The sequence below is a fragment of the Oryzias latipes genome, chromosome 7 (genome assembly GCF_002234675.1).
Source record: "Oryzias latipes chromosome 7, ASM223467v1".
Lineage (NCBI taxonomy): Eukaryota > Metazoa > Chordata > Actinopteri > Beloniformes > Adrianichthyidae > Oryzias > Oryzias latipes.
In genome coordinates, this window is record NC_019865.2 from 4,830,356 (window position 1) to 4,854,340 (window position 23,985).

The 23,985-nt window shown below is 43.8% G+C and overlaps 2 protein-coding genes across 3 annotated transcripts; both read right to left on the reverse strand.

Moving 5' to 3' along the window:
* Positions 1-39: 39 nt before the first annotated feature.
* Positions 40-11,245, reverse strand: LOC101162447 (selenide, water dikinase 1-like). The gene is made up of 8 exons (XM_023956389.1): positions 10,883-11,245; positions 9,770-9,873; positions 7,578-7,685; positions 6,963-7,117; positions 6,293-6,383; positions 1,222-1,321; positions 884-1,096; positions 40-797 (listed from the first exon to the last, which is right to left on the reverse strand). The coding sequence occupies exons 1-8, from the start codon at positions 11,157-11,159 to the stop codon at positions 556-558; spliced, it is 1,290 nt and encodes a 429-aa protein (XP_023812157.1). The 5' UTR covers positions 11,160-11,245; the 3' UTR covers positions 40-555.
* A 961-nt stretch (positions 11,246-12,206) lies between these two features.
* On the reverse strand, positions 12,207-23,980 carry ikbkg (inhibitor of nuclear factor kappa B kinase subunit gamma). 2 transcript variants are annotated; one of them, XM_023956390.1, is made up of 15 exons: positions 23,631-23,980; positions 22,997-23,137; positions 21,152-21,423; positions 19,910-19,984; positions 19,581-19,766; positions 17,904-17,965; positions 17,685-17,732; positions 15,525-15,627; positions 15,329-15,444; positions 15,101-15,253; positions 14,952-15,024; positions 14,732-14,866; positions 13,477-13,613; positions 13,321-13,397; positions 12,207-13,235 (listed from the first exon to the last, which is right to left on the reverse strand). In XM_023956390.1, exons 2-15 carry the CDS (start codon positions 23,133-23,135, stop codon positions 13,054-13,056), a joined length of 1,758 nt encoding a protein of 585 aa, XP_023812158.1. In that variant the 5' UTR covers positions 23,136-23,137; positions 23,631-23,980; the 3' UTR covers positions 12,207-13,053. The 2 variants fall into 2 exon arrangements, with proteins under 2 accessions (XP_023812158.1, XP_023812159.1); XM_023956391.1 differs by lacking the exon at positions 17,685-17,732.
* Between the last annotated feature and the right edge of the window lie 5 nt (positions 23,981-23,985).

Consider the following 23,985-nt stretch of genomic DNA (forward strand, 5'->3'; position numbering starts at 1 on the left):
TTTTGTTTGTTTAGCTAAATCTCAAAAACACAAACTACATTTTATTCTGAATTGATGGTTTTATTGATTGTGAAAAGCAAGGAAATCTTTAGACAGCTTTAGAGTCCTGCTCGAGCCCGGCCCATCTTCCTAAGGTAAACATCCGCTCCACCCGTCCAGCTGCTTTAGGTTTGATAAGTGGAGCTTCATGAAGAAGGAAGAGTGGGAAGGACTCCGCGATGGACGGCTATCAGCTGCCACACCCTGGACCCCATCCAGCTGGTCTCAGAGGAAGCTGCTCAAACCTTCCTCTGAGACGCGTGGACAGAACCAGAACGGATGATGGGTTGGATTCCAGGCACTCATTCAGCATTAATTTAACACAAACACACATTTATCTGTTCCTCACTCAAAGATCAGGAATGTCATCTTTCAACAAATGTCAATTATTTTTTTGTTTTAAGAACCCATTCAGCTTTCAACTACAAAGGCGTCCAACTTTAAAGCTCAGAAACTGCAGTCCTTCAGCCATCTTGATCTTTCACAATCCCGAGCCGCTGCGTGGAGGCGGTGGGTCTATGACAGGTTAGTGCTCAGCTCAGCGGTGGCGCTGTTTTCCTGATGCGCCGCCAGGCTTCCCCGCAGCGGAACCTCGATGATCCGAGGCTTCTCAATGATGCGTGCGCTGCGCTCTCCTTTCTCCACGATTCCGATGATCCACGCTCCGCCTGAAGCGCCCTGAGCTCCGGAGCTGTGGTTCTTCATCTCTGCGCAGAACTTGGCGGCCTGTTCTCTGGGCAGACACACCAGCAGCCCGCCTGGAGGGAAGCACAGCAGGAAGCCAGTTCATGCAAGAGAAAACGCAAGTAAGCGTGTCGACAACAGTTGGGGTCGTTGCTCATACCCGAGGTCTCTGCCGACAGTCCCTGGAGCAGTCTGAAGGCGTTTCCGTAGGCTTTGCTGATGGCTGTCATCTTGGCTATGATTGGCAGGTTGTGGATAACGAAGGCCACGTCACTCCGCTGCTGCATGGCCAGGTTGTTGGCGTGCCCCAACAAACCAAAGCCGGTCACGTCGGTTGCAGCGTGAGCCTGGAACTTGTGCATTAACCCCGCCGCTGCAGGACAAAGAAAACACTTTGATTCATTTAAACTAAAACCAAACAAAAAATCCCAAACGCAGCATTTGTCTGAGAGACAGAAGAAATCTGCAGAAACCTCAGTCATGAAGAGGATGCCGTACCTGTTCGGTTCAGTGTCGCCATGGAGAACATGGCTTCCTGATAAGCTTCTTTGACTTCCTCCCTCGTCACGACAAGCTTGATCTTATTCCAGCGCTCAGGCTGAGGAAACAGCAAAAGAGTGGAGCGTGAAAACACATTCAGAACGTTACAAGGACTCTTTATCCACAAACAAAACATTTTCATCTTTAACTTTAGATTTTTGCCCCGATGAGCTGACAAAAAAGCACAAAAACTAAAAACTTAAAGGAGGAAGTTTTACTTCAAAGTTTTCTATAGCTATTATTATATTATATCACAACCCCAATGCATCAGTTAGAACTAATAAACAGACTTCCAACAGGTTTTTTCTTGGAAGAGGAACCAGACAGGGTTGCCCACTCTCTCCTTCTCTTTTTGCTATATTTATTGAGCCTGTAGCTGCAGCAATAAGACAGAATGAGAGCATTATAGGAATAAAAACCAAACACAGCCATCATAAAATTTGTCTCTATGCAGATGACATATTGCTGTTTTTAAGTAATTTACATTCTGTAAATGAAACGGCAACAATCATTAATGAATTCTCCTCTATATCAGACTATTCCATTAATTGGAATAAGTCTGTTTTATTACCACTGAACAATAATGCGGAGCAAAGACTCACAATACCAGTTAAATCAGGCAATATAAAATATCTAGGTATTTATTTTTCCCCCAAACTATCAGAACTGGTGCAGCTAAACTACACCCCATTACTGAAAAACATACAGGACGATCTAACACGCTGGACCAACCTGCCTCTGTCCCTTATGGGCAAGGTAGCCACGGTAAAAATGAAAATCTTACCCAAAGTTAATTATCTCTTTTCAATGATTCCCACACAACCGCCACTAAAATGGTTCAAAACATTAGACTCATCCATATCAAGCTTTTTATGGAACAATAAACCTGCAAGAATTAGTCTAAAAACTTTAAAATCTGCAAAAAGCTGTGGAGGATTAGAATACTTTCTTGCAAATAGATTACAATACATCTTAAAATGGATAAAAAATGGATAAAAAATAATCCAGAAACCAACTCATGGTTAGACTTGGAACAGGCGTTATGTGGAAAGATCAACCTGTCAGATCTTCCATTTATTAGCCAAACAGTTAAAAAACAGGATTGTTTCAAAAGTATTAATATAAACGCCACTTTAACAGCCTGGTGGGAATTTCTCAAAATATCAAAATCATCAATTCAACCGTGCAAAATGACACCCATCTGGAACAACCCAGACATCCTCATAAACAAAAAAATTATCCACTTCCCAGCTTGGCAAGCAGGGGGCATAAAACATCTAGAGCATATAATTATTGATAGAAGATTCATAACTCCCCAGGAACTTCAAGACAAACATGGAATAAATAACTTCTTGGAATATCAGCAACTTAAATCAAGTATTACTAAAAAATTTAAATACAGAGACAACGATTTAAAGCTACCAGATGTGGTTACCACTCTGAACAATTTTTCAATGAATAAAACTCTCTCCAAAATATACAAACTTTTATGTAATTTAGATAATAATATTTCACTTCCGACAACAAAATGGGATGCGGATTTGAGCATCAGCACAGATGAAAGCTTTTGGTTAGAACTTTGTCTAAACACCTTTAAACTGACAAAAAGTCCAAATCTGCAGCTAATCCATTTCAAAACCCTTCACAGAATTTACTACACTGGACAGAGGATGTTCAAGATGGGTCTCAGCAACTCAGACATTTGTCAGCACTGTGACAGTAATCTACCCGACAATTACATGCATGCACTGTGGTTCTGCACGCCTGTCCAGGCTCTCTGGCAGCAGGTATGTGCCGATTTATCAGTCTGGCTTAAGGTTTCAATCACAGCTTCACCGTCACTTTGTGTGCTTGGTGACATGAGTGCCATCGATGTAGAAGGAGAACTAGGCTCTATCCTTTTCATAACTCTTTGCATTGCTAAAAAAACTATTTTAATAAATTGGAAAAGCAAGAAAAATATAAATATAAGTCAACACAGAAATCTGCTGCTTGATCAGATCAGCTTGGAAAAAATGTCAGCCCAAGGTTCAAGTAACTTTGAAAGAATTCGGTCTCTCTGGTCTCCCATAGCTGACTCCATGACTTAGGGGATGGGGGGGCCTGGTCGTCGCTGCTCCTTGCCCTTCTGCCGTGGGCCGGGGTGGGGGCCGGGGCCTCCGGTGCCTGGCGGGGGGTGGTGGGGGCTCCGTTGGTTGGGGGGTCGGGTCCGGCGCCGGGGTGGGGCGGGCTGGGGCGCTGCGTGGTCCTCTGGGGCTCGGTGTGGGGGTGCGTGGTGGGGGGGTGTTCTGGCTTGGCTTGGGGGGGTGGTCCCTTTGCCTGTGCTGGGGGGGGTTGGCGGGGGGCGCTGCTCGGGGGGGGGGCCCAGCGGCGCTGGATGGGCTCCCCATCTACGCCTGGGGCTGGGATCAGCCCTTCCCTGGCTCTGGGGCGGGACGGGACAACCCTCTTGGGGCCCCCGGGCGCTCTGGGTGTCATCCGCTTCGGCTGCGGGGTCTAGGGTGGGGTGGGGTGGGGGTTCTTGTCGGCCCTGTCCTGTGGGGGGGCATTCTGGGGGAGGGGGGGGGGCACTATTGGTACGGGGCAGGGGGGGTTGACGGGTCGGGGTCCCCGCTGAGGCCATCGGCGGTTTCCCCGGCCGGCTGGCTGCCTCGGTCCCGTCGAGGCCTGACCAGAGCTCTTCTAGGGCCGGCGTTTGGGGGTGGGGGCCTGGGCTTGCTCCGGGGGGGGGGCCGGCGTTTTCTGGCTCCTCTCCCTCTGTGTGGGGTGGGTGGTGTTGGGCCTGGGGTGTCGGCGCCTCCGGGGGTGGGGCCCCTGGGCTGGGTGGGCCTGGCCCCCTTGCTGGGGGGGGGGCGGGGGACGGCTGTTTGACCACCGGGGGACAGTCTACCAGCTGTCCCCAACTTACCCCCTTCCTCATATAACCTCATAATAGGGTGAGGGGGTGGGGGGCTTGGCCTGCGATGAGCCTTGGGGGGGGGATTTACTAGGCAGTGGCCCCCCCTCCTATGGTTGCCGTATGGAGTGGGCCCCCCCTCTTTCGGTTTTATTTGCACCTAAGACATGTAGGGCCCTTGGTAGGGGGGGTGCTTGGACATCACTGCCAGCAAGCAGCAGATGTCCTCCTAGCACCCTACCCGCCAATTTTAACCGCACCTTAGACATTTAGGGCCCCTTGGTGGGGAGGGTGAGGGGACATCACTGTGAGTAATCAGGAGATGTCCCCTTAGTGCCCTACCCGCCAATTTTAACTGCACCCCCCTTAGTACACACACCCCTCCCCCCTCAATATATACATCCCTACATAAACACACACACATGCACACACACACCCTCTTAAACACACATACACGCACACACATTTTGCAAGGAAGGTGGGACCTGGGACCATCTGTCCCCTGCCTCTTCCCTGGTGGGGGGTACGGGCCCCTTGCAACGGCGGCCGTGTCCCCGTGGTGCCGGCTTCCTGGGCCCGGCGGTGCTCTCTCCGCGCGGTGGGGGGGTTCACATTACATCTGAGCCGGGGGTGTTGGTGTCCCTGGGGGGTGGGTTCTGGTCCTTGCTCCTGAGCGCTGGGCCCCGCCAAATTTCCAACTGTGGCCGAGCCTGGTCGGGCCATATTTACAACACCCCTTGTGGGCCCTCTTTTTTTTCCCCGGGGTTCCCCCCTCCTGGGCGGGGGCGGCGGGCCCCTGCCTTGCTCCTCCCTGGACCAACCATGGGCCGGGCGGGTGGCTGCCTGGAGTGCGGAGAGGGTCTCCCTTGGGGGGTCCTGGCTCGTACCTGGGGTCGGGGCGGGGGGATGCCCAGAACTCCTGGGTGGTGGTGGGGTGCTCGTCTGGGGCTGTGGGCGTCCTTCTCCGGTGGGGCCCTGCGTTGGGTTCTCCCGGCGCGGCGGGGGGGCTGTTCTCCTGGTTGGGCTGGGGCGGCCCTCTCTTTCCCTCCGTGCCTCCCTGCTCTCTGGCTCTGGGGGCCTTGCGGCGGTCCTGCTGGCCCTGGCCTGGGTGGCGGGCTTGGTCGCCCGGGCGGCGGTTGTTCCCTGCCGGTTTCCGTGTGGCGTTGGGGGGTTTCTGGCTGCCGCTGCTGCTGCGGTGGGGGTCTTGGGGTGGGGATGGCTGGGCGCTCTCCCTCCTTCTTTACACATTCCACCATCCATTTTAGAAGAACATGAGCACTCACCTGAGCACGGGTGTTGGCTCACCTTTGCACTGGCGGTTTGCGTGACTGAATGAGTGAAATGTTTCACACTAGTTGGTTTTAAGGCATAAGTATGCGTGTGAGCACTATATTTTTTTGTGTACATGTCGACAGATGGACATTTTTGCAGCTAGCAGGTGTGTTTGACACTTGGGGGTGTGTGTGGACAGGCTCCGCCCTTTTTGTACTGCATTTGAGCCTTATCATGGTGATTAACAACCAGTAAACTTGTTGCTTTATGCTGCTTCATGGTCTTATCCCCCTTCCCCTCCTACTATCACCCTCCTTCCCCCCCTCTCTAACGTCCCTCTCTCTTCTTCCCCTTTTTCCTTTTCCGTCCGGTCCAACACCAAAGATCTTCAAACATGTTTGAAATTAATAAAGTTTGGCCTCAATTACAAAAGGGGTTTATTCAGACATACCTTTGGTTTGTCTGAAGATTAATAACCCCTCTTGTTAAAGTAAAATATGTCCAACACAAGAGGCCCTCAGCTCTCATCTGTCTGCCCAGCTGTTGGACAGGACAAGTTTAAAAAAAAAAAAAAAAAAGTTTTCTATAGCTTTATTGATGGGTGAGAAGAAGAATATAAGAACTAAAGTGGGTGTGACCTTTTTAAAAAAATGTTTCGAAAAATGCTGCAGTTATAAAGATGAGCTCCTGATAAAGATCATCACATACATTTGTGGCTTTAAATCTTGGTTTGGCACAAAAGAAAACAGAAAAAATGTGGGTAAAAAGAGTCCTAAGAGTGAAATATATATTGAATGTTGTCAAATCTCTGCAGATTGAGGAAAATCAGAAGCTGCTGGGGGTTTTTTCTTCTTAACTGACCTGATCGAGCCACTGGTGAGCGTTGACTGCCACCTGAGTCCCCAGAGGTTTGGTCAGAACAAGGACGTCTCCAGGAACAGCTCCGTCAGGCCTTCAAGGAGGAAAAGAATGATTGTTAAATATGTATGGAACAGTGAAGCCCCCTATTTCCCCAAAGAATGAATGAATTACAACTACAGGACAAACTGAGAATCCTACAAAGTTTTTTTGATTTTTCTGATCGATAACTATACGTTTATTTATATTTTAGAAGGAAAAAAAAGCTTTATTTTTTAGTTTTACTCAAAAGTGAAAGATGGTGAATTGATTCAAAAGTGTTAAACTAATAAAATAAAATTAGAAGCTTTAATATCAAACCCAAAGCAGTTCATCAGGAGTAAAAAGAAAAAGTGAACTCAACTCAGAAGTTGTGTTATTTAAAAACATAATCCTCCATAAAACTACATGCATCAAAAATGCTAAAAACTGAATTAATATCAATCCAGAAAGTTCTGCTTTGCAACAATTAATTACCAAAAAACAAGCAAACATCATAAAAATGCAAGTCAGTCGACAGGATTTTTCACACTTCTTGGCGTCATTTAAAGAATTGTGGGATTCCTTTCAGACGTGCAGAGTCGCTTGGTTTGAACTTTTCGGATGGCGGGATCTGGATCTGCGATAAGCTCACATGATGAACTCGTTGGGCTGGCAGACGACGGACGCCACGCCGCCCACAATGATCCAGGGGTTGATCACCGTCTGACCCCCCGTCACAGACGTCCCCCCCTCCTCCGCTGCATCACGAAAGCCTCGAATCATCAGCGGCATCACTTTCTCGCGATCCTGCATGCAAACCATAATCATCTGTCAGTTACTTAGAACACAGAAAGAAGGCAGAAATGCTTTTTTTTAAAAATAAAAATGGAAAGAACTGAAAGTTTTTGTTAGCTGAAAAGAGCCGAATATTTGTGTGTCAAATGTTTGGCTATATATCCAAAATGAGTGTATTTATGATGTTTTTTAACCTGCTTATTAAAGGTACAAAGTTCCTTTAGGAGTTTTAAAATGATAGCAGGATACAGGAAAGTTCAGTTGCCAAAAAAAAGTTTAGAGATTTAATAAACTTGAATAAAGATAACGTGGAACAGAAAAGATGGACTGTCCTTGATGTTTGTCCACTTGACACCCCCCCCCCCCCCCCCCCCCCCCAAAAAAAAAAAGAGAGCAATAGCCTTAATCAAACTAGAAACATATAAATATTTCAAAATATCCGCTGCAGTCAAAAAGGAGATGGGACTGGTACCTTTTCATTCATCTTCTGGCTGACGCTCAGCAGCATCAGCATGTTGTCACACTCCGTGATGCCCATGGCGTAGAGGTCACTGAGGACGTTGGCGCACGCAATTCTTCCCTGTGACAAACAAAGGTTTTTATGTGCATGTAGAGCCGGGCAGACACTGATGCTCCTTTTCAACAAAAAGCTTTTTAATTGGTTTTGTTTACATTAATAAAAGGACAATTCAGAAGCAAAACATGCATCGCTTGCTCTGCCTGTTCACAGGTCCAGCTCTGACGTAGATGGTTTCTCCCGTCAGCACCAAAACTCTCAGTCAGAATTGCATTTAACCTCTTCAGACCTGGCATTGACATGCGTGGACGTCACATTTTGGGTTATATTACCACAGTAGTTAGATCTGCTTAACTGGGACCATGTGACTGTGTGTGCAGAGGGTTAGCTCAAATATGAGTTTGGGTCTTAAGAGGTTTAGATGGGCTTTGGATTTACTTTTTTTTAAAGGACAAGTTTATATTTCAAGCTAAATTACAAATAATTATATCCTGGTAAAAGTTTGTTTCATCAACTTAAATTTAACAAACCTTTCTTTACGTTAAAGCCTTTTTTAAGACCTTGCATATGAAAAATGTAGACCAGTTTCTCTGCCTAATTCCCAGCTCTAGAAAAAACTCCTCACTTTGACCCGACTGTGATCGGACTGTTTTCACATCCACTGCTGTTTCTTTAACCCCGAAGGTTAAAATATCCAAGGCTGTTCGTAAATTCCTTCACCATGACCTAACCGCTAAAAGACAATTCAGACAAACTACTGCAGTAATTATGACGTCACCTATTTGTCAAAGTAAAAACCCAATGACTATGAACATTTAATGAAGACTAGGGTTGTGGACGATGGACGATATCATCGTCCATCGTGATGGGTGACTGACATCCCGATGGAGAGACCACCATCGTGATGCCACGCCCCCGCCACGTTGCGCGTCGACACCATAAGCCGCGGTTACATGTACAAAATATCTTGATGGGATCAATGGTCAGATTAGAATCCAACCGTGTACATGGGCCCAGAAAAATGTTTTCAGAATATAAAAAAGTTCACTAAGGTCACACTTTCCGTCGGAATAAATCATTCGCACATGCGTAGTAGGGTTTGAAAAACGGAAGGATATAAACTCCGCCGAGCGGCTTTTTTTTTTCAAACTTTATTGTATGTAACAATTCAATACAAAACATTGTTAAACAGCGCCGAGCGGCTATATACATTGACATGTCAGCTCGGTAATATACGAGACGGTCTTCTAAACGTGCCTTTAATAATGTTACGGTTATTATGAAACACCTGTTCGCTCATCATTTGAATTTTAATCCGTGTGGTCAGTGCTTTTTCTGAACGAAGCCAGGATAGCAGTATGCTAACACGGGCTAACAACATTAGCTTTGGGTGGTGCTGCTTGCTGGCTGCACGTAAACATGTAAGAATAACATCAGCCTTTATTTAGTCGGGACACGACTGGAAACACAAATCCGCGTGATTGTTTGAATGTTTTCTAAGGACTGAGCGACATTTCTGCTTTGAAGCTCAAACCGCTGTGTGTGCTGACGATCCGAGCTGTGCTCAGACACACACTTTTAGACCCGGTTCTACTAGCGGACTACTTCTTTTCTATTTTGTTTGTTATTTTTTTTGTTAAAGTCACTTCCCTCAGTTTATACTGGATCATCGCGGATTAGTCATCAGTTGGGAAATAAAATGAAAAAAGCAAAAAAACGAATAGCAGTTATATAAGAACGAAAAATGTAAAAATACCCCCCCACCCCCGACGATGTCATCGTCCATCCCGATGGTTGACAGCAAACATCGTCAACGGCCAATTTAAGGGACATCGCCCAACCCTAATGAAGACTTTAAAAACTTTATAAATATATATTTATACTTTTTTTTTTCAAATTAAAAATTGTTCGAATATCCATATTTGCCCATCTAGTGAGCAGTGATGCACATTCGTTTCCTGCAGAGACTTCAGGGAATTTCCAGGGCACTGGACTTTGGAATTGTAGATTCAGCACACCGAAAAAAATGGTGTGCACCTTATTTAGTGCACTGAGTGAGCAGTAAGGAAATTTGGACACAACCTGAGACTTTTCCGACATGAGAAAGTGTCTGTCCCCTTCTGTGGTGGGGGGGTTCAGGCACTCACCATCATGTATGGATCTTCAACCAGAGGGTAGAAGAAGTCAGTGGTCTGGACCAGGGATAAGCCTCCATGCCTCAAGGGAATCACACAGCTGTCCAACCCAATGCCTGGAAGAAGACTGCAACGTGAACACAATGCAAACGGGGATCTGTGCTTTAAACACAATTGGTGTTTTCAATATGTTTTTGTGGCATTTTTCTCATGATGGAAGAAGCAAATAATTTTAAAAAAAAAAGCTTAAAATGGCATTTATTCAAAGCACTGTGAATAAGGAGCAGACAGAAAGATACAGTTTGAAAAAGATCGTATTTTGTGATGTAGGAAATATGTTAGGCTCCCTGCTTCGGGGCTGTAAGCTAGCAAGAGTGCAACTCAGAGAGAAATTTCTGATGAACTCCTGGCGCTCTGCAGGAACAATGTCCTAGAAAAGACTATTTTATTTTTTTATTTTGGCTAAAACTTCATGATTATAATTAAAAGACCACGGGGGTCCTTTTACAATAGTTTAAGAGATGATCAGAGTGGGACTTTCATAAATTCTATACAGCTGGAAACTACTAAAAACTATTATAAATGCATTCTTACAGTCTTATAACATATATAAGTCGTTACTGATTGGTCTTAGTTTCTACAGGAAGTGACGTAATAAGCGACTTAAATGGCAATAGAAATAACCTGATCTGTGAGCCCTCGTGTCATATTTAGCGTGTTAAGTTGTACACATGTGCAAAAACAGTATGGACAGTAGAGAAGGTCCAACTTTAGTTATTCTCTTCAAATGACGAAAGCTGGAGTCTGCAGATCTTCTTGACAGTGACTAAGCGTGATCTTTGAACTCTAGCATCAGATCCATTTCCGCCGATTCATGCAGTCTGACAGCTCACGCCCTCCTTCAGCAACGCGCGTGTTTGTCCGAGTTAATTAACAGTTAAAGATAACATGTGGGTTAAACGGTTAACTTAGTGGTCGAAGTCCACTGAACAAACACATTTTAGTTCGATGTTTAATCTCCTAAAAGAACACAAACTAGCTTGATTAGCTTAACAGTTAGCTAACTCCACAGACTAACGGGGTTTTTAAAGAAAACAAATCCGTCAGTTTTGAATTTATCCTCACCGAGCCGCGGACCGGCGAGCTGTTGACCAAACTCCGAATCCTGGTCTCCGCTCTTTCCTGTCCCGTCGGCCTGGTTTGGCTCCAGTCCCGCCAGGAGTTTGAGCAGAGCCTCCTGCGGGACCTTGCATCCTCATCCTTTCAGATCCGAATATGCTGTGAGGCGGAAGCCGCGGTCCAGGCCGTGCTCTTCAGGGTTGAAGGGTTTATACTCCGGGGGGAAGCATCCTTCATTACCGGCAACCTCCACCGGTGGAGGAGGGGACGCTGAACTTGACATGACTGAGGTGGAAACCGTTTTAGTCCACAATGACGGTCGCTGTCTCCGCGCAGGCTCAAGAGGAAGCGGCGGAAAGCAGGCTGAGTCTGAGGAAATGGAGCCCAATGTTACCAAAATAAAATCAAAGTAATTTTGAGATTTTATCCATGAAGTTACTTCATTATGCGGATCAAGACGAAGCTTGAAATGACAATTAGCTGCAAACTTGCCCAGTAAATGTAAAATTACAGGATGTTTTGAAGAAAACGTCATAGAATTATCAAGCAATAAGTTTTATTTTGAAAGCGAAAAGGATTTCCGTTGTCCATAAAGTTTTGCTGTTCAAAATCTGACCAATGATACTGAACCGAACGTTAGGATTAAAACGTAAACAATGAAGTCAGCCAAGTTAGACTTTTGGGTATTAAGTAGAATACCAGATAAAGTAGTCTGAGATGACGTGTCTGCATCTTATTCTGGAAAGGTATCTTCAAGAAATACCTTTATTTAATGCCAGTTTGCCATTATAAATTTGACATAAATCTCCTTATGCGTCTTATTTGAATAATTTAGGTATTCAGACGTTCTTGTAATTATCTATTTTTGAGACGGGGTGATTGTGCTTAATAGCTTTTTTTTTTTTTTTTAAGTTTGGCGTTTGTTTCAAGAAGAATAACTAAATACATGCGGCTTGAGAAAAATACCTTTTTAAAAGCCCAAACAAAACTTAACAGTTACTGCCTTCAAAACTTTTCGTTACATTTAGCTGAAATTATTTTATAGCACCTGTGAGTTTTCTTGGATACATTCTTTAAGTTCATACCTTTATTTAAGCAGGTGTTGACCAAAACTTGTGTATGTTCTTTTGTTTCGTTGTTAATGTAACACTGATATGCTCCAGTCTTGTATTTTTTCTCTCTCTGCATCCACAATATGAACAAAAATAAAAAACACAATGTGAAATAGTGCAGATTTTGCAGAGATCCAAAGAAAAGACATTAATAATAAACAGCATTAAGCACAGAAAACCTCTGTTACACTAAAGTTAGTGTATGAAAAACACAGACATTTGAATAATCCAATTTATTTTTTTTAGACCCAACATCTTTGCATCAAATGACCTTTTATGACAAACAGGAGTCACAGAAACTGCTACAAAACTTCTATACTCTTACAGTCTTATAGAGAAGCAGCTGGGTGTAGGCAAGACGGATCAGGGGAGGAAGAGGAGCTGAGGAAGGCTCAGGAGTTAAGCAGCAGCAGAGCTCAACATTTCCACAGGCACACGACACAGAGGATGGAACGCTTTCAAGACGAGTAAATCCATCTCTCATATGCAATAATACATTTTGATTAGTGCTGATGTCTACATTTACTACCAGACATATGTCGATTTCTCCAACATTAAAGCTCACTAAATAATAATTCACATTTTCACACCCGTTCTCTCTAGACAAAATAACACTGATTCTTTTCAGCTCAGTATTAGGTCCAATAAATACTGATGTGATGGATGAATGATGGAGGTAAATGAGAGCTACTCGGTGCCTTAGGAGTGAACTATTGAGCTCAAAAAGGCTGTGGAGGAAAGCATGGACATGAATGTTTGCATGAGGGCCTCAGCGGGCAGGAATGAGGGGAAACATAAAAGGGTTGGAGATAAAAAGGAAAAACATAATCTGAATGGAAGGTAGTACTGCGGGTAAAAATGATCATTCTGGTTTGGGTCTGTTTTCATTGAGCTGATGATTGCCGGGATCTAACTTCCAACAAATGTTGTGTTTTCATCTGTAGAGAGAGCGAGTAAGGTGCAATTGGACAGATGCTTTTCCAGGCTGCAACTGAGCACAGACACACAGCTACACCCACTGTTATACTAGATCATGTATAAATATATACAGTCATGCTACTCATGTTACTGTATACAATCCATGACATGTATCTGCAGCGTGTCCATGTCTGGAGCCAGGTACTGGCACTTGGGACAGCATAAATCCGGCAAGTCCTCAGTTCCCACTGCTCCTGGATCGCTGACCGGAAGCTGACGGAAGGACGGCGCCGCAGGCACCGTGTTGAAACCGGCACCAGGAAAAACTCCTGAAGGAGTGAAAGCAGAGAGGACATCATAACACGGCTTACAAACGAGTTTCCTCTGGTTGATAGCAGATCAAGCTTTCGGTACCTTGTGGAGGGGGAATGAGAGGGGTCCGTGTGGAAAAGTCATCTAAGTGTCTCAGCTTCATTTGCTCCATGCGTGCTCTGAAGTGTGAGAGAAAGACGTAAGTTCCATACAGGCCATTTTCCATGTTCAACATCCCTGCTGTCCAGGTTTTGTTACCGTGATGTTGCTTCCAAGTTGAGTCTGTCGATTTCAGTCTTGGCTTGATTCAGCTGATCCTGCAGCTCCTCCTTTTTCTGGTTCAGTTTCTCGCGGGCTTCTCGCTCTGCGAGGAAATCTGCTTTGTAGATCTCAGCCTGGAGAAAAATAATGCAAAAAACAAAAAAGAAAACAAAGCTGAAGATGTGTGTGTGTCTTTATTCCTTTTAAATCATTCTGTGAAAAGAAATGTATTTCTTTTTTATTTCCACAACCATGTGCCTGTAAAATTGTCAGATTTAAAGATTAGTGCATTTTAATGAGACTGACTTGGCTTCTTTTGGTGACCTAGATTTCATAAATTCTCATGAATTTTCCTGTCACGACTTTTTGAAATTTCAGAGCTGAAATGTGGCAATTTAAAAGCGAAAAATGAGACATTTCTTGTCTTTTCTATTTTTGTTATTTTGTTTTTTCAGTACTTGGTTTATAGTTTCAATTCCGACTTTTTGTTTTTTCGCTGACCCTAATTTTACGTGGGAATAGGGCTTTGACCCCATTAACCACCAGGAAGTGAGGTGATGATTATAATTACTGTACGCCAAATCAGAGTTTCTAGATTTGAAATTAATATACATTTTGTTTTTATTTTACATTTTTTGCCAAATTAACACAATTTTTTTTCTGCGTTTGAAGATTTTTTTTAAAGATTTACACTGTGGTTTTTTATCTAGTTTAAATTGATCTTGATTAGGTCTCCTAGAGCAGCGCCCCCCCACCCCCACCCCCCAGCTGTGTAATGTTACAAGGATGCTGCTAATAAAAGTTGCTCAGTGAATTCTAGTTTACTATTCAATTTATATTTATTTAAATACCATTTTTGGTGGCCATTTCCTTTATTAATCTGCAGCATCTTTAAAGTCAGATGAGGCTGAAGTTGGCATCTGATTTTTTAGCTTCTACTTTGACTGTTATGGGTTAAGGGAAAATCTATTTCCCACTTTAATGGTTCCTACATCACATCTAGTGTACAAATAACGTTTAAAGCAGCTAGCCTCAGATATTTTTACAGAGGATCAAGATAAACTTTACCTCCAAAGTAAAGGGGAAACTGGATGCTTCAGCCCACTTCAGCCTATATTGTCTGACATTATACCGGTCCTGAAAAAGCTTGGGGACCACTGCCATAGAAGTCTTCAGACGTATGTCTGGGATTTTAGACGGAAGTAACAAAACACTTGCAGTTTAACTAGAAAAACAGTGATGAGAATTTCACCTGCGCAGTGAGGACAGGCACCGTCTCCAGAGAGCCTTTCAGCTGCTCCACTTCCTCCTTCAGTTTGTCAATCAGGTCCTGCTTCAGGGCCAGCGCCTGCTCTGCCTCATCCAGCCGGCTGGAAAGATCTCCTCCCTGGAGAAACCGGGAGGAGGACCATCAGGATGAAAGGAGCAAAGCAAACCAAGGTAAAAATATAGGTGACGGAGATTTTTCTTACTTCGTTCTTCAGCTTGGCGTCATAATCTCTGAACAGACATGTGTATGCGTGCTGCAGCTGTGTCAGTTTTTTCCTAACAGAACAGAAACACGTTCATGTCCTGCACAGATTAGACCTGGAATAAATCCTTAGCAGCGCTGTGCTTGCACCTCTCCTCTGTGACCACGTGTCTCTCGACCTTCAGCGCCTGCTCCAGGCTCTGCGACTGCAGCATCAGCTTGTCCACGGCCACGTGGTGCTGCTTCCTCTGCTGCTCCAGCTCCCGCTCCGCCGCCTGCAGCGCCTTCACCTTACTGCCTAGCCTGTGCACAGAAAAGCCCCCACCCATGAGAGGGCTACTACCCACGTGTTCATGTCCTTTTCAGTCAGACGCTTACTTCTCCTCCAGCATTTTGCGCTCGTGCTCGCTCTTCTCCAGGCAGCTCTGTCGTTCTTGTAGTTCCCCCAGCAGGGAAGTTGCCTGAGCTTTCAGGGCTTCACAGTCTTTGGCCAACTGCACAAACACAAGGAGAGGTGAGGTCGACAGTTCTCTGAAGTGGAGCGCTGCTGCCGGACAGCAGGTGTGCGTCATACCTGCACGCAGTCCTTCTCCTTCTGTTTGAGCAGCGCCTCAGTTCTGTCGCGCTGAGCCGAGCTCTTCTGCAGGTAATCCAGCTTCTCCTCCAGCTCACGATACCTGGATATCAAACTCATCAGCATTTCTTTTCTATATTTGACATGGTTCTAGATTCCAGAAAGATCAGACAGTTTTCAGAATTCATGATACACAGTAATAAGGTTGAAATTTAACAATTTCATATTTGTCTTTTGCCTTTTGGCGGCTTTCTTCAGAGGTCACCACAGTACTCATCTAAAAGTCAAGGGGGTCAAACTTCAGGCCTTGAAGAACAGCATCCTCCTGGTCTTTTCCAGAAATCCTGCCTTATCTGCTGCTGATAACCTGGATCAGGCGTGTTTAGCCAATAAAGAGCTTCTATGGCAGGTTAGTTGGAAAACATTTAGCACACCGGCCTTTAAGGCCCCTAATCTAAATCCTATTCATTTTTAAGTAAGAGATCCATCAAAAGTACAATAGTCCTAGTTGTTGCACTTTATTATCAAGATAATTAGGTTTTCCTTATAGTTTCAAGGACTAATCGAAAGTAAAAAAAAATATTTAAAAAACTGAAAAACAGCCCGAAAAGTTCTTAAGTATACAAGTACCTTGATGTTGAAAAACATCTTTATTTTTCTGGTCTGCTTCATTTTCCCTATTCAACTGCTTGAATCTCACTTTCTTCTCCATTTTTAAATGTCTGAACTGGTGTGACAGATCTCCCTCTGTGGTGTACATCCCCTTCTTGAGGAGATTCACATTAATCAGGTGAAAAATAAGTCACTTAAGGGTCTTAAAACTACAATCCCTCTAAATGGTACAATTGGAAACTGCAGCTGTCATCTGACAGCGAAGTTTAAACTAGAAAGGAAAAAGTATTGCCTTAGTGTTTCATTAGAATATGAAATCACTAATTCAGGGATGATTAAATTTGGCCCTCGGTTTTTTCGTTTTTGTTTAATCGTATTTCTTTTTTATATATATATATATTTTTTTTTTTGGCTGCTGAATACCGCTTCCTTAAATTAAAATATAAAAACCAAATTTGTTGAAATAACTTTAAAAGACCTGAAGAAAATTGTTGGGTTTTGCAGGGTTAAAACCCTCAAATTTAGGAACATCTTCATTTGATATTTACATTATTTTATGTATTCATACTTATTTGTTTCCATTTATTTATTTATTTCTAAATCTATTTAATTCCATATCAGTGCTTATACCTATTCTTTAAAGTTTATTTATTGATCTTTACTTTTATCTTTACTTTTATGTTTCATGTTTTGTTCCAGCGATGACGCCTCCTTAGTGAACGGGGATCTCCTGGGTCTGGCTCCTTGCTTTGATCGGGGGTGGCGGGGGGGTGGGGTGTCCTGTGCTTGTGTCCTCTATGAATATGACTGTTTTTATAGATCAATATCATCTCCGGGCTGCATCTCCGGTTCAAGTCCCCACTTCAATAACATGCCAGATTTGTACCTCCCATCTTAATTCATTTATCATTTTGTGTTTCATAACGTTGCCTGTTGGGGGCTCAGAGGGGCTGTATTGTACTTTTTTTGCTTTTGGCTTCTGAGTTAAATATTTTTCATAATAATAATATGTAAAGCCCTTTGTGTGACATATGTAGCCTCTGTAATAATTTCAGGAACATGAAAAAGATTTAGAGAAAAGCTGTGTCAGCTTGTGATGGTGATTCACATGAAAAAAAGATTCATAACAAAATATTTAAATTAGAGCTGTGACGGTGTGGGATTTTTGATCACTGCGGTGATGAACCAGCAGGGGGCGCGGTGTCGCCTGATACCCATGAAGAACACGGGGCAGGAGGCTCCGCCTTTGTTTATACAGAAACGTAACTTTGCGCAGCACAAAATAGTTCCCAAACAAAACATGTAGTGATTTTCATCGAAATCTAACAGTACGCGTTCTGTGTTACGGAGTGAAAGAGAACCGTAATAAACCGTAAAAAACTTTAAACAAAAAAAAAGTGCGGTGATGCGGTTATCGTCACTCCCCTAATTTAAATTCTATAAACATTTTCATTTACAAGCAAACAGAGGAAAGTAGGTTTGGTTGAGGGACAGTAGAGCAGCATGCAGATATGGAGACAGAGAAAGCCAAACAGGGCGCCGGCTCACCTGCCCTGCGTGGCCTGAAGCTGCTGTGTGAGCTTAGCCAGGCTAGAGCTGGAAAAGGGACAAGAAGATGAGAAAGGAGACGAGCACATCTCAAGTGGATCCAAAGAAGCATGTGAGTGTGTGTCAGAGCAGAAACAGAATCAGGTTTGTTGGCAGCAGAAAATCAGTTTAGTGCTGTTAGTGATCAAACGGGAAGAGACCAGATCCAGCAGCTCTTACCAGTCAGACGAGTGCTGAGCCTCCGAGCGGAGCTGAACCACCTCCTCGGTGCCAGAAGTGGCCTGAAAAACATTCACATGACTCTGTCAGGTAAATGCTGCAGATTTCTGCGGGCGACGTGTTGGAAAGTCTCTGTTTTCTTCTTGTCACTCTTGTTTTGTCGTCAGTAACCTTCTAGGCAGGTGAAACATCTGCCTGCCTCAGCACCACTGACAACATCCCACAACAACCAGATACCTGCTAGGAGTGATCAATAACTGCAAATATTGGAAATGGGATCATCAGAAAATCTGCGTTTGCAATGACCAAACTTCTTGTAATTTTTAAAATCTCTATTCATGAGTATTCTGTAAATATAGCGACGCTGACGATCGTAGCGTTAGCTTTGTGGACACGGAAAGTAGCATGTCAGAAAGGTCACGTGTTGATGCTGTTCTCTGTGCTCTGCCAGGAGGAGACGGTGCTTATGCAACGCTAATCTGGATCCTGCATTAGGTTTACAAACCTGCAAAAGGTTTACGCAGATGTAAAACTATGAAATACACTATTTCCAATTATAAAAATGGGGCTGCAGGGTGGAGCAGTGGTTGGCGCTCTTGCCTCACAACAAGAAGGCCCCAGGTTCAAGTCCCGGCTGGGGAAACTGAAACAGAACATCAATGGGGGACCTTTCTGTGTTTGCATGTTCTCCCCGTGCATGCGTGCGTTTTCTCCAGGAACTTCCTCCTAACGTCCAAAAAACATGCTTCATAGGTTTTTTGGTTACTCTAAATTGTCCAAAGGTGTGAATGTGAGTCTGCACGGGTGTGTGATTGTTGACCTGCGACAGAATGGAGACCTGTCCAGGGCAGGGTGTCCCCTGCCTTCGCCCACACGTGGCCGGGATAGAATCCGGCAGCCCCGTGACCCCGAAAGGGACAAAACGGGTTTAGAAGATGAATGAATGAATAAATAAATTTTACAAATATATCTGTAAAATCTGTAAAGTAAGCATATTTTGTACAATTATTGGAGATGTTTTAAGGCTGTAAAGCTCCTCACTAAACACTTTATACACTTTTCTCAGACAGACATGAACATTTTCACACTTCTCTCTCTTGTTTAAACTCCTTCAAACCTTGAGTCCAATTTTTTAGGATGAAAACAAAGATCTGAAAAGCTAAATGCATTCTGTACAAGATACATAGCACAAAGGAGATCAATTCACAAAAGGTCTACAGCCAATCAGGACGCAGAAAACAATGTGCTGTAAAAAATCATTTTAAAAAAGCATGCAAAAATTGCACTGAAATAAAATCTGCAAACAGTGAACCTCGTTATAGCGAGGAAACACTATTGCATGATGGGACTTTCCCGTCTACATGACCCTGGAAAAAGGCCATCGTGATTGGATGTCTGGCGTTCGTGGACATGAGCTCCTCCTCAAACATGGGTCAGATATTCTGCTTCACTTAACAAGAGGCTCCGTTTTATTTGTGTTTTCAAAATTTTCCACAATCAGAAACGTATTTTTTTGTAGCCAAGTGACCAACTGATCACAACAGATTTAACAGCATCTGTGAATGTTGGATCATTCATAGCAGCCATGATGCAAATTAAGACCAAAACTGGCCGTTTTTTAACCACAATGTGCAAAAAGGAGAGAAAGATCTGGATTTTTTCTGGACTCTGCATCACCTGCGTGTGCAGCAGTTTGGATCTCAGCTGGTCGATGCAGCGCCGCATCCGATCCCTCTCCTTCTCTCCCTCCTCCTTCTCCCTCTCCAGATTTTCGTTCTTCTTCATCAGGTCTCTCATCGTTTCCTCCAATTGCTCCTTGTGGCTCTTCAGCAGCTTCAGGAAGTCGTTTGTTCCCTCTAACGGCTACAGACAAACAGACAGCTGCATTAAGCTAAGACACAGATAGACTATCAATGAGCCACAAAACTGTCGAACAGGGAGGCAAGTGTCTATGCAGTGACAGGAGTGTGCAGAGAAGCAGGAAGCTGGCGCGCAGACCGTCTCACCAGGCTGCGAGGGGGCGTGGTTTGTGTTCGCTGTTCGGTCTCGTCAGCTCTTTTCCTCTCCCACTGATCAAGAGTCTGAGAGGAAAGAAATCAACAAAAAAACTGAATTTATTTTGAAATAAACTATTTTGGTTAAAGATTATAATCTGTAAGATGTTACAAAATAAAAGCTTCTGCATTTAATAGTTAAGGTTGAAGCTTCAGTATAAAATTTTAATTGAAAGAAAAACATGGATGCAGAGACGACATAAAAAATTCAAAAAGAGCTGAGACAAGTGAACGGTCGACTGTCATCTTTGTGGCTTAATCCTGAAGAGACTTCTGTCAGTAAAGCTACTTCCTAAACCAGACGAGCGCCTCCATTCCTGAGACAAAAACCAAACGGTGTCTGCAGACGTATCTGGACATGTTTTAGTCATCCAGCTAAGGTCACTCCAGGAGAAATCCTGGACTAGGATGATCAAGATAGCTTTCTGCAATCCATTCAGATTCACTGACAATATGGGGAACTCCTGCAAACATTTTGCACCAAACTGTAGCTCTGACCACGCTGCCTGCTGGTGGTAATGGAGGTCACACCAGCAGACTTTCATCTGAATGAATTGCTTCGACTCCAAGCGGAGAGATGCTGCACTACAGGGCTTTTGGAAGCATTTAGAGAAAAGGTGGAAATTTGGGGTTAAGGAGGAGTCAGTCCGGACCCCAAATTGATTCATAAATGGATTTGTCCTAAGAGACTCGGGATCCCAACATCCCAACTTTCCATGACTTGACAAAGCAAGACCATTCGTGGTTTTTTTATTGCTGCGGATCTGTGGTCCCTAAGTTTTGGCAGATGCTCCAAACGAGAACACGGATCTTTGAGGGAACAAACCCGAATTAGCAAAACTGACTGTCAACACACAAAGTTCACTATGCAGCAAAAACCTGAATTTTTGGCAAGTGAAGCAATAATATTTATGTTTATGATGTTATCGTCAATTTGCAGGACACTACTCAGCTCAAACATATTTATTCAAACAGTTTTATCCTTTTTTTTCTTTTAAAGAAAGTTGTTTTTGTCCTTCAACTCGTTGCATACCTGCCATCAGAGCACAATTAATTCTCCTGTTTCTATGCATTTTACCCTGTAGAATCTAAACTCAGTTTCAGCTTCAGGTCAAGTTTTCATCAAACCACTAAAGAATCACATTTCTTCAGGGAGAAGAAACAGACAGCTGGAGTTCATTCACTCATTTCTACCTGCTGTCCATCTGTCGGCCCGTTTACAGCCGGGCGTCCCTGCAGGTCTTCAGTCTGACTTGAGCTGCAGGACAGACCGGAAGACGGGGAGGAGCCTGGTCCGTTCGCCGTGACCTTCAGCGAGTGGTTTTCCTGCGCCAGCCTCTCCACGAGGGCCCTGGCCTCCTGGAAGCGACAGCTCAAAAACTCTCGCTCGTCTCTGGTTCTTTGCTGCCATCCCTCCATCTCTTCACAGCGCAGGCGGAGAGCTTGGTTGCTTCTCCGCAGTGCCTCTGGAGGAGCAAACATAAAGTACGACTTTCGTCTTTCGGTCTCACACAGAAGTTTATCCAAACTTTGCTGCCCTGACTCTGTTCTTATGCTGTGATACTATTCACAGATAGAAGAGACAGCATTTACCACATCTGAATGTGTATTTACATCTGCTAGACATGAAACCAACTTCCTGTGTGCGTTCAGGGCAGCTTGAAGTATCCGTCACTCCATTTTAACCAAAAATATCCTTTAAAGACCCACTCCGATCATCTTTTGATCTATTTTTAAACACGTTCTCAGTGGTCTTTTTGATATAATGCGGCCACTTTTAGCCATAATCTAAAAAGACTGCCATTTTCAAGGACATAATTCCTGCAGAGTGGCAGCGATTCATCAAAAATTGACCTCTGAGTTGTGGGCGGGACTGTTGACGTGGAGTAAGCCTGCCCCAACTTCCCGTCACTCACCTGTTTACCCGTTTTCCTGCTAGCTTACAGCCCCTCACACCCCCAACCTAACACTACCGGAGTGACAAAAATGCTGAGAAATATTGGAGCTATCCATCCGTCCAGTTTAGATCCAGATTCCAGCTCAGACGAGGAAAACAAAGACGCACATGGATCTATTTGTCTGCAAGTGGATGCATCAGAATGGAGCGGAGCAGGAAGTTTGTGGCCCGCCAATCATATTTTCTACATCACAAATAAGCTCTTTGTCAAACAGCATTTCACCACACACTCCTGATTCACAACAATTTGAATAAAGAAATACCCTGCAAGCTAAATTTTCTAAGACATCTGAGAAGATGATAAAAAAAAAAAAAAAAAAAAAAATTTTTAATTTTCATCAGAGTGGGTCTATAAATCAATCAAACTTTAATTATAAAGCACTTTTCATATAAAAGTATAACACAAAGTGATTTACATTAAAACAAAACAAAATAAATAACATAAAACAACAATTAACATAAAAAGAAAAATAATAATAAAAAAGAAGTATGAAGACAATATGTTGGAAACGCTAATAATTGGAACCTCCCTTTCTGTGAACAGCCGCATAACCAGCCAAATGCAGCATCACAGGCGGGGACCGCTCCACCACAGCTAAGCAGTGATGCAGGTTCCCATCCAGAGCCGCAGTGGCTGAAGAGCAGCCGATCCAGAGGGAGAGGTCCAAACTATGAAGGAGCTAAATAATTAATTATTTCTGTTTTTCTGATTTTTTTCCGTTTACAAAACAGGCAAATATGGTAAATAACTAAAATAGTGTAAAAGATGGTTAAACCACATATAGATTTGTTTTGAATTAAGCTTCTCTTATTTTCTGCTTTTACGTGTATAAAATATGTCAGTTAAAAAGCTGAGTTAACTAAAGCAGAAACTAAAATATATATACCACAATGTTTTAAGAAGTCAGCCTCTGATTATAAGCGAGCTCCACCCCGCCGGACCTAAAATGTATTTAACTTTAAAAAAAAAAAAAAATATGTTCCTGTCATGGATGAGAAATTGAAAAGAAAAGAAAGCGTAAACAGGGTCAGATGAAGAATCCTCGTTAAAAGTTGTGTGAGCGAAGCCGTGGGTGCGATACCTCTGAGCTGCTGGTTGTCACACAGTAATCTGGACACCACCTCATGACCAGCAAGCTCCGGTGGGACCCTGAGGGCCCCGCCACTGTCCTCCCCTGACATGTCCCACTGCATGGGGCCGTCGGGCTGCGGCTGGACCATTCCTGCAGGATTACAGTGGATTATCATCACACACCTGTCAAAGTCAACATCCAGTCCGTAAGCGTGGAAACAGGTTTGAGCCCTGACATGTGCACCAGGACCAGACTTTCACTTTCATTTTGATTCTTTTACTCATTTTTGTTGAAAATATGAAGCAGATCTGCTCCTTAAAGGCTTCAGCCTCTCTGCTAAAAAAAAAAAAAAAAAAACATGTGGACGTCATCCATGAACATGACTGCAGGTAAGGAAAACATTACGTCATCGTCATCACACCTTAGGCCGGGATAAAAGACACATTGGGTTTAAAATAGCTTTAAAAATGAAAGTAAAGAGAACGCAGTTGGATTTTAACAGAAAAAATAAATAAAATCAACGACCTAATTCCAAACTAGACTGATGTTTTTTTGGTTTTTGGACATCCGTGACTGTCTCTGAACAGTTTGGACGCATACATACTAGTTTATTTTAACAAAACAAGGACAGGATCTCTCTTACCTTAACTTCTTTTTCCCTTTGTTGTCCAGAATAACACACATCCAGAGTTTTTACAGTCCCCCCCTCAAACCTGCGCCAGGAAGGAAGCTCGACGAGTCCAGAAGCACTATTTTGGCTAATTTTTAGCTAGCTAGGCTAATGCGGCAGTGAAGGGCTGGGAAAGCGGCCTCGCTCCTCGGCTGTCATAAACACAGCTTCACGCTGGCAGACTATCGAACCTTAAAGGCACATTCTGTGTGGATGTAGGAGGCCTTTTCTTCCTTTGCTTCACGTTCGCTACGGGGTTTTCGTCCGAGCCGAGGCGACTGTTGTTAGCTCGGAAAATTCCTCGAATATTTTAACCCTGAGTTTTGCC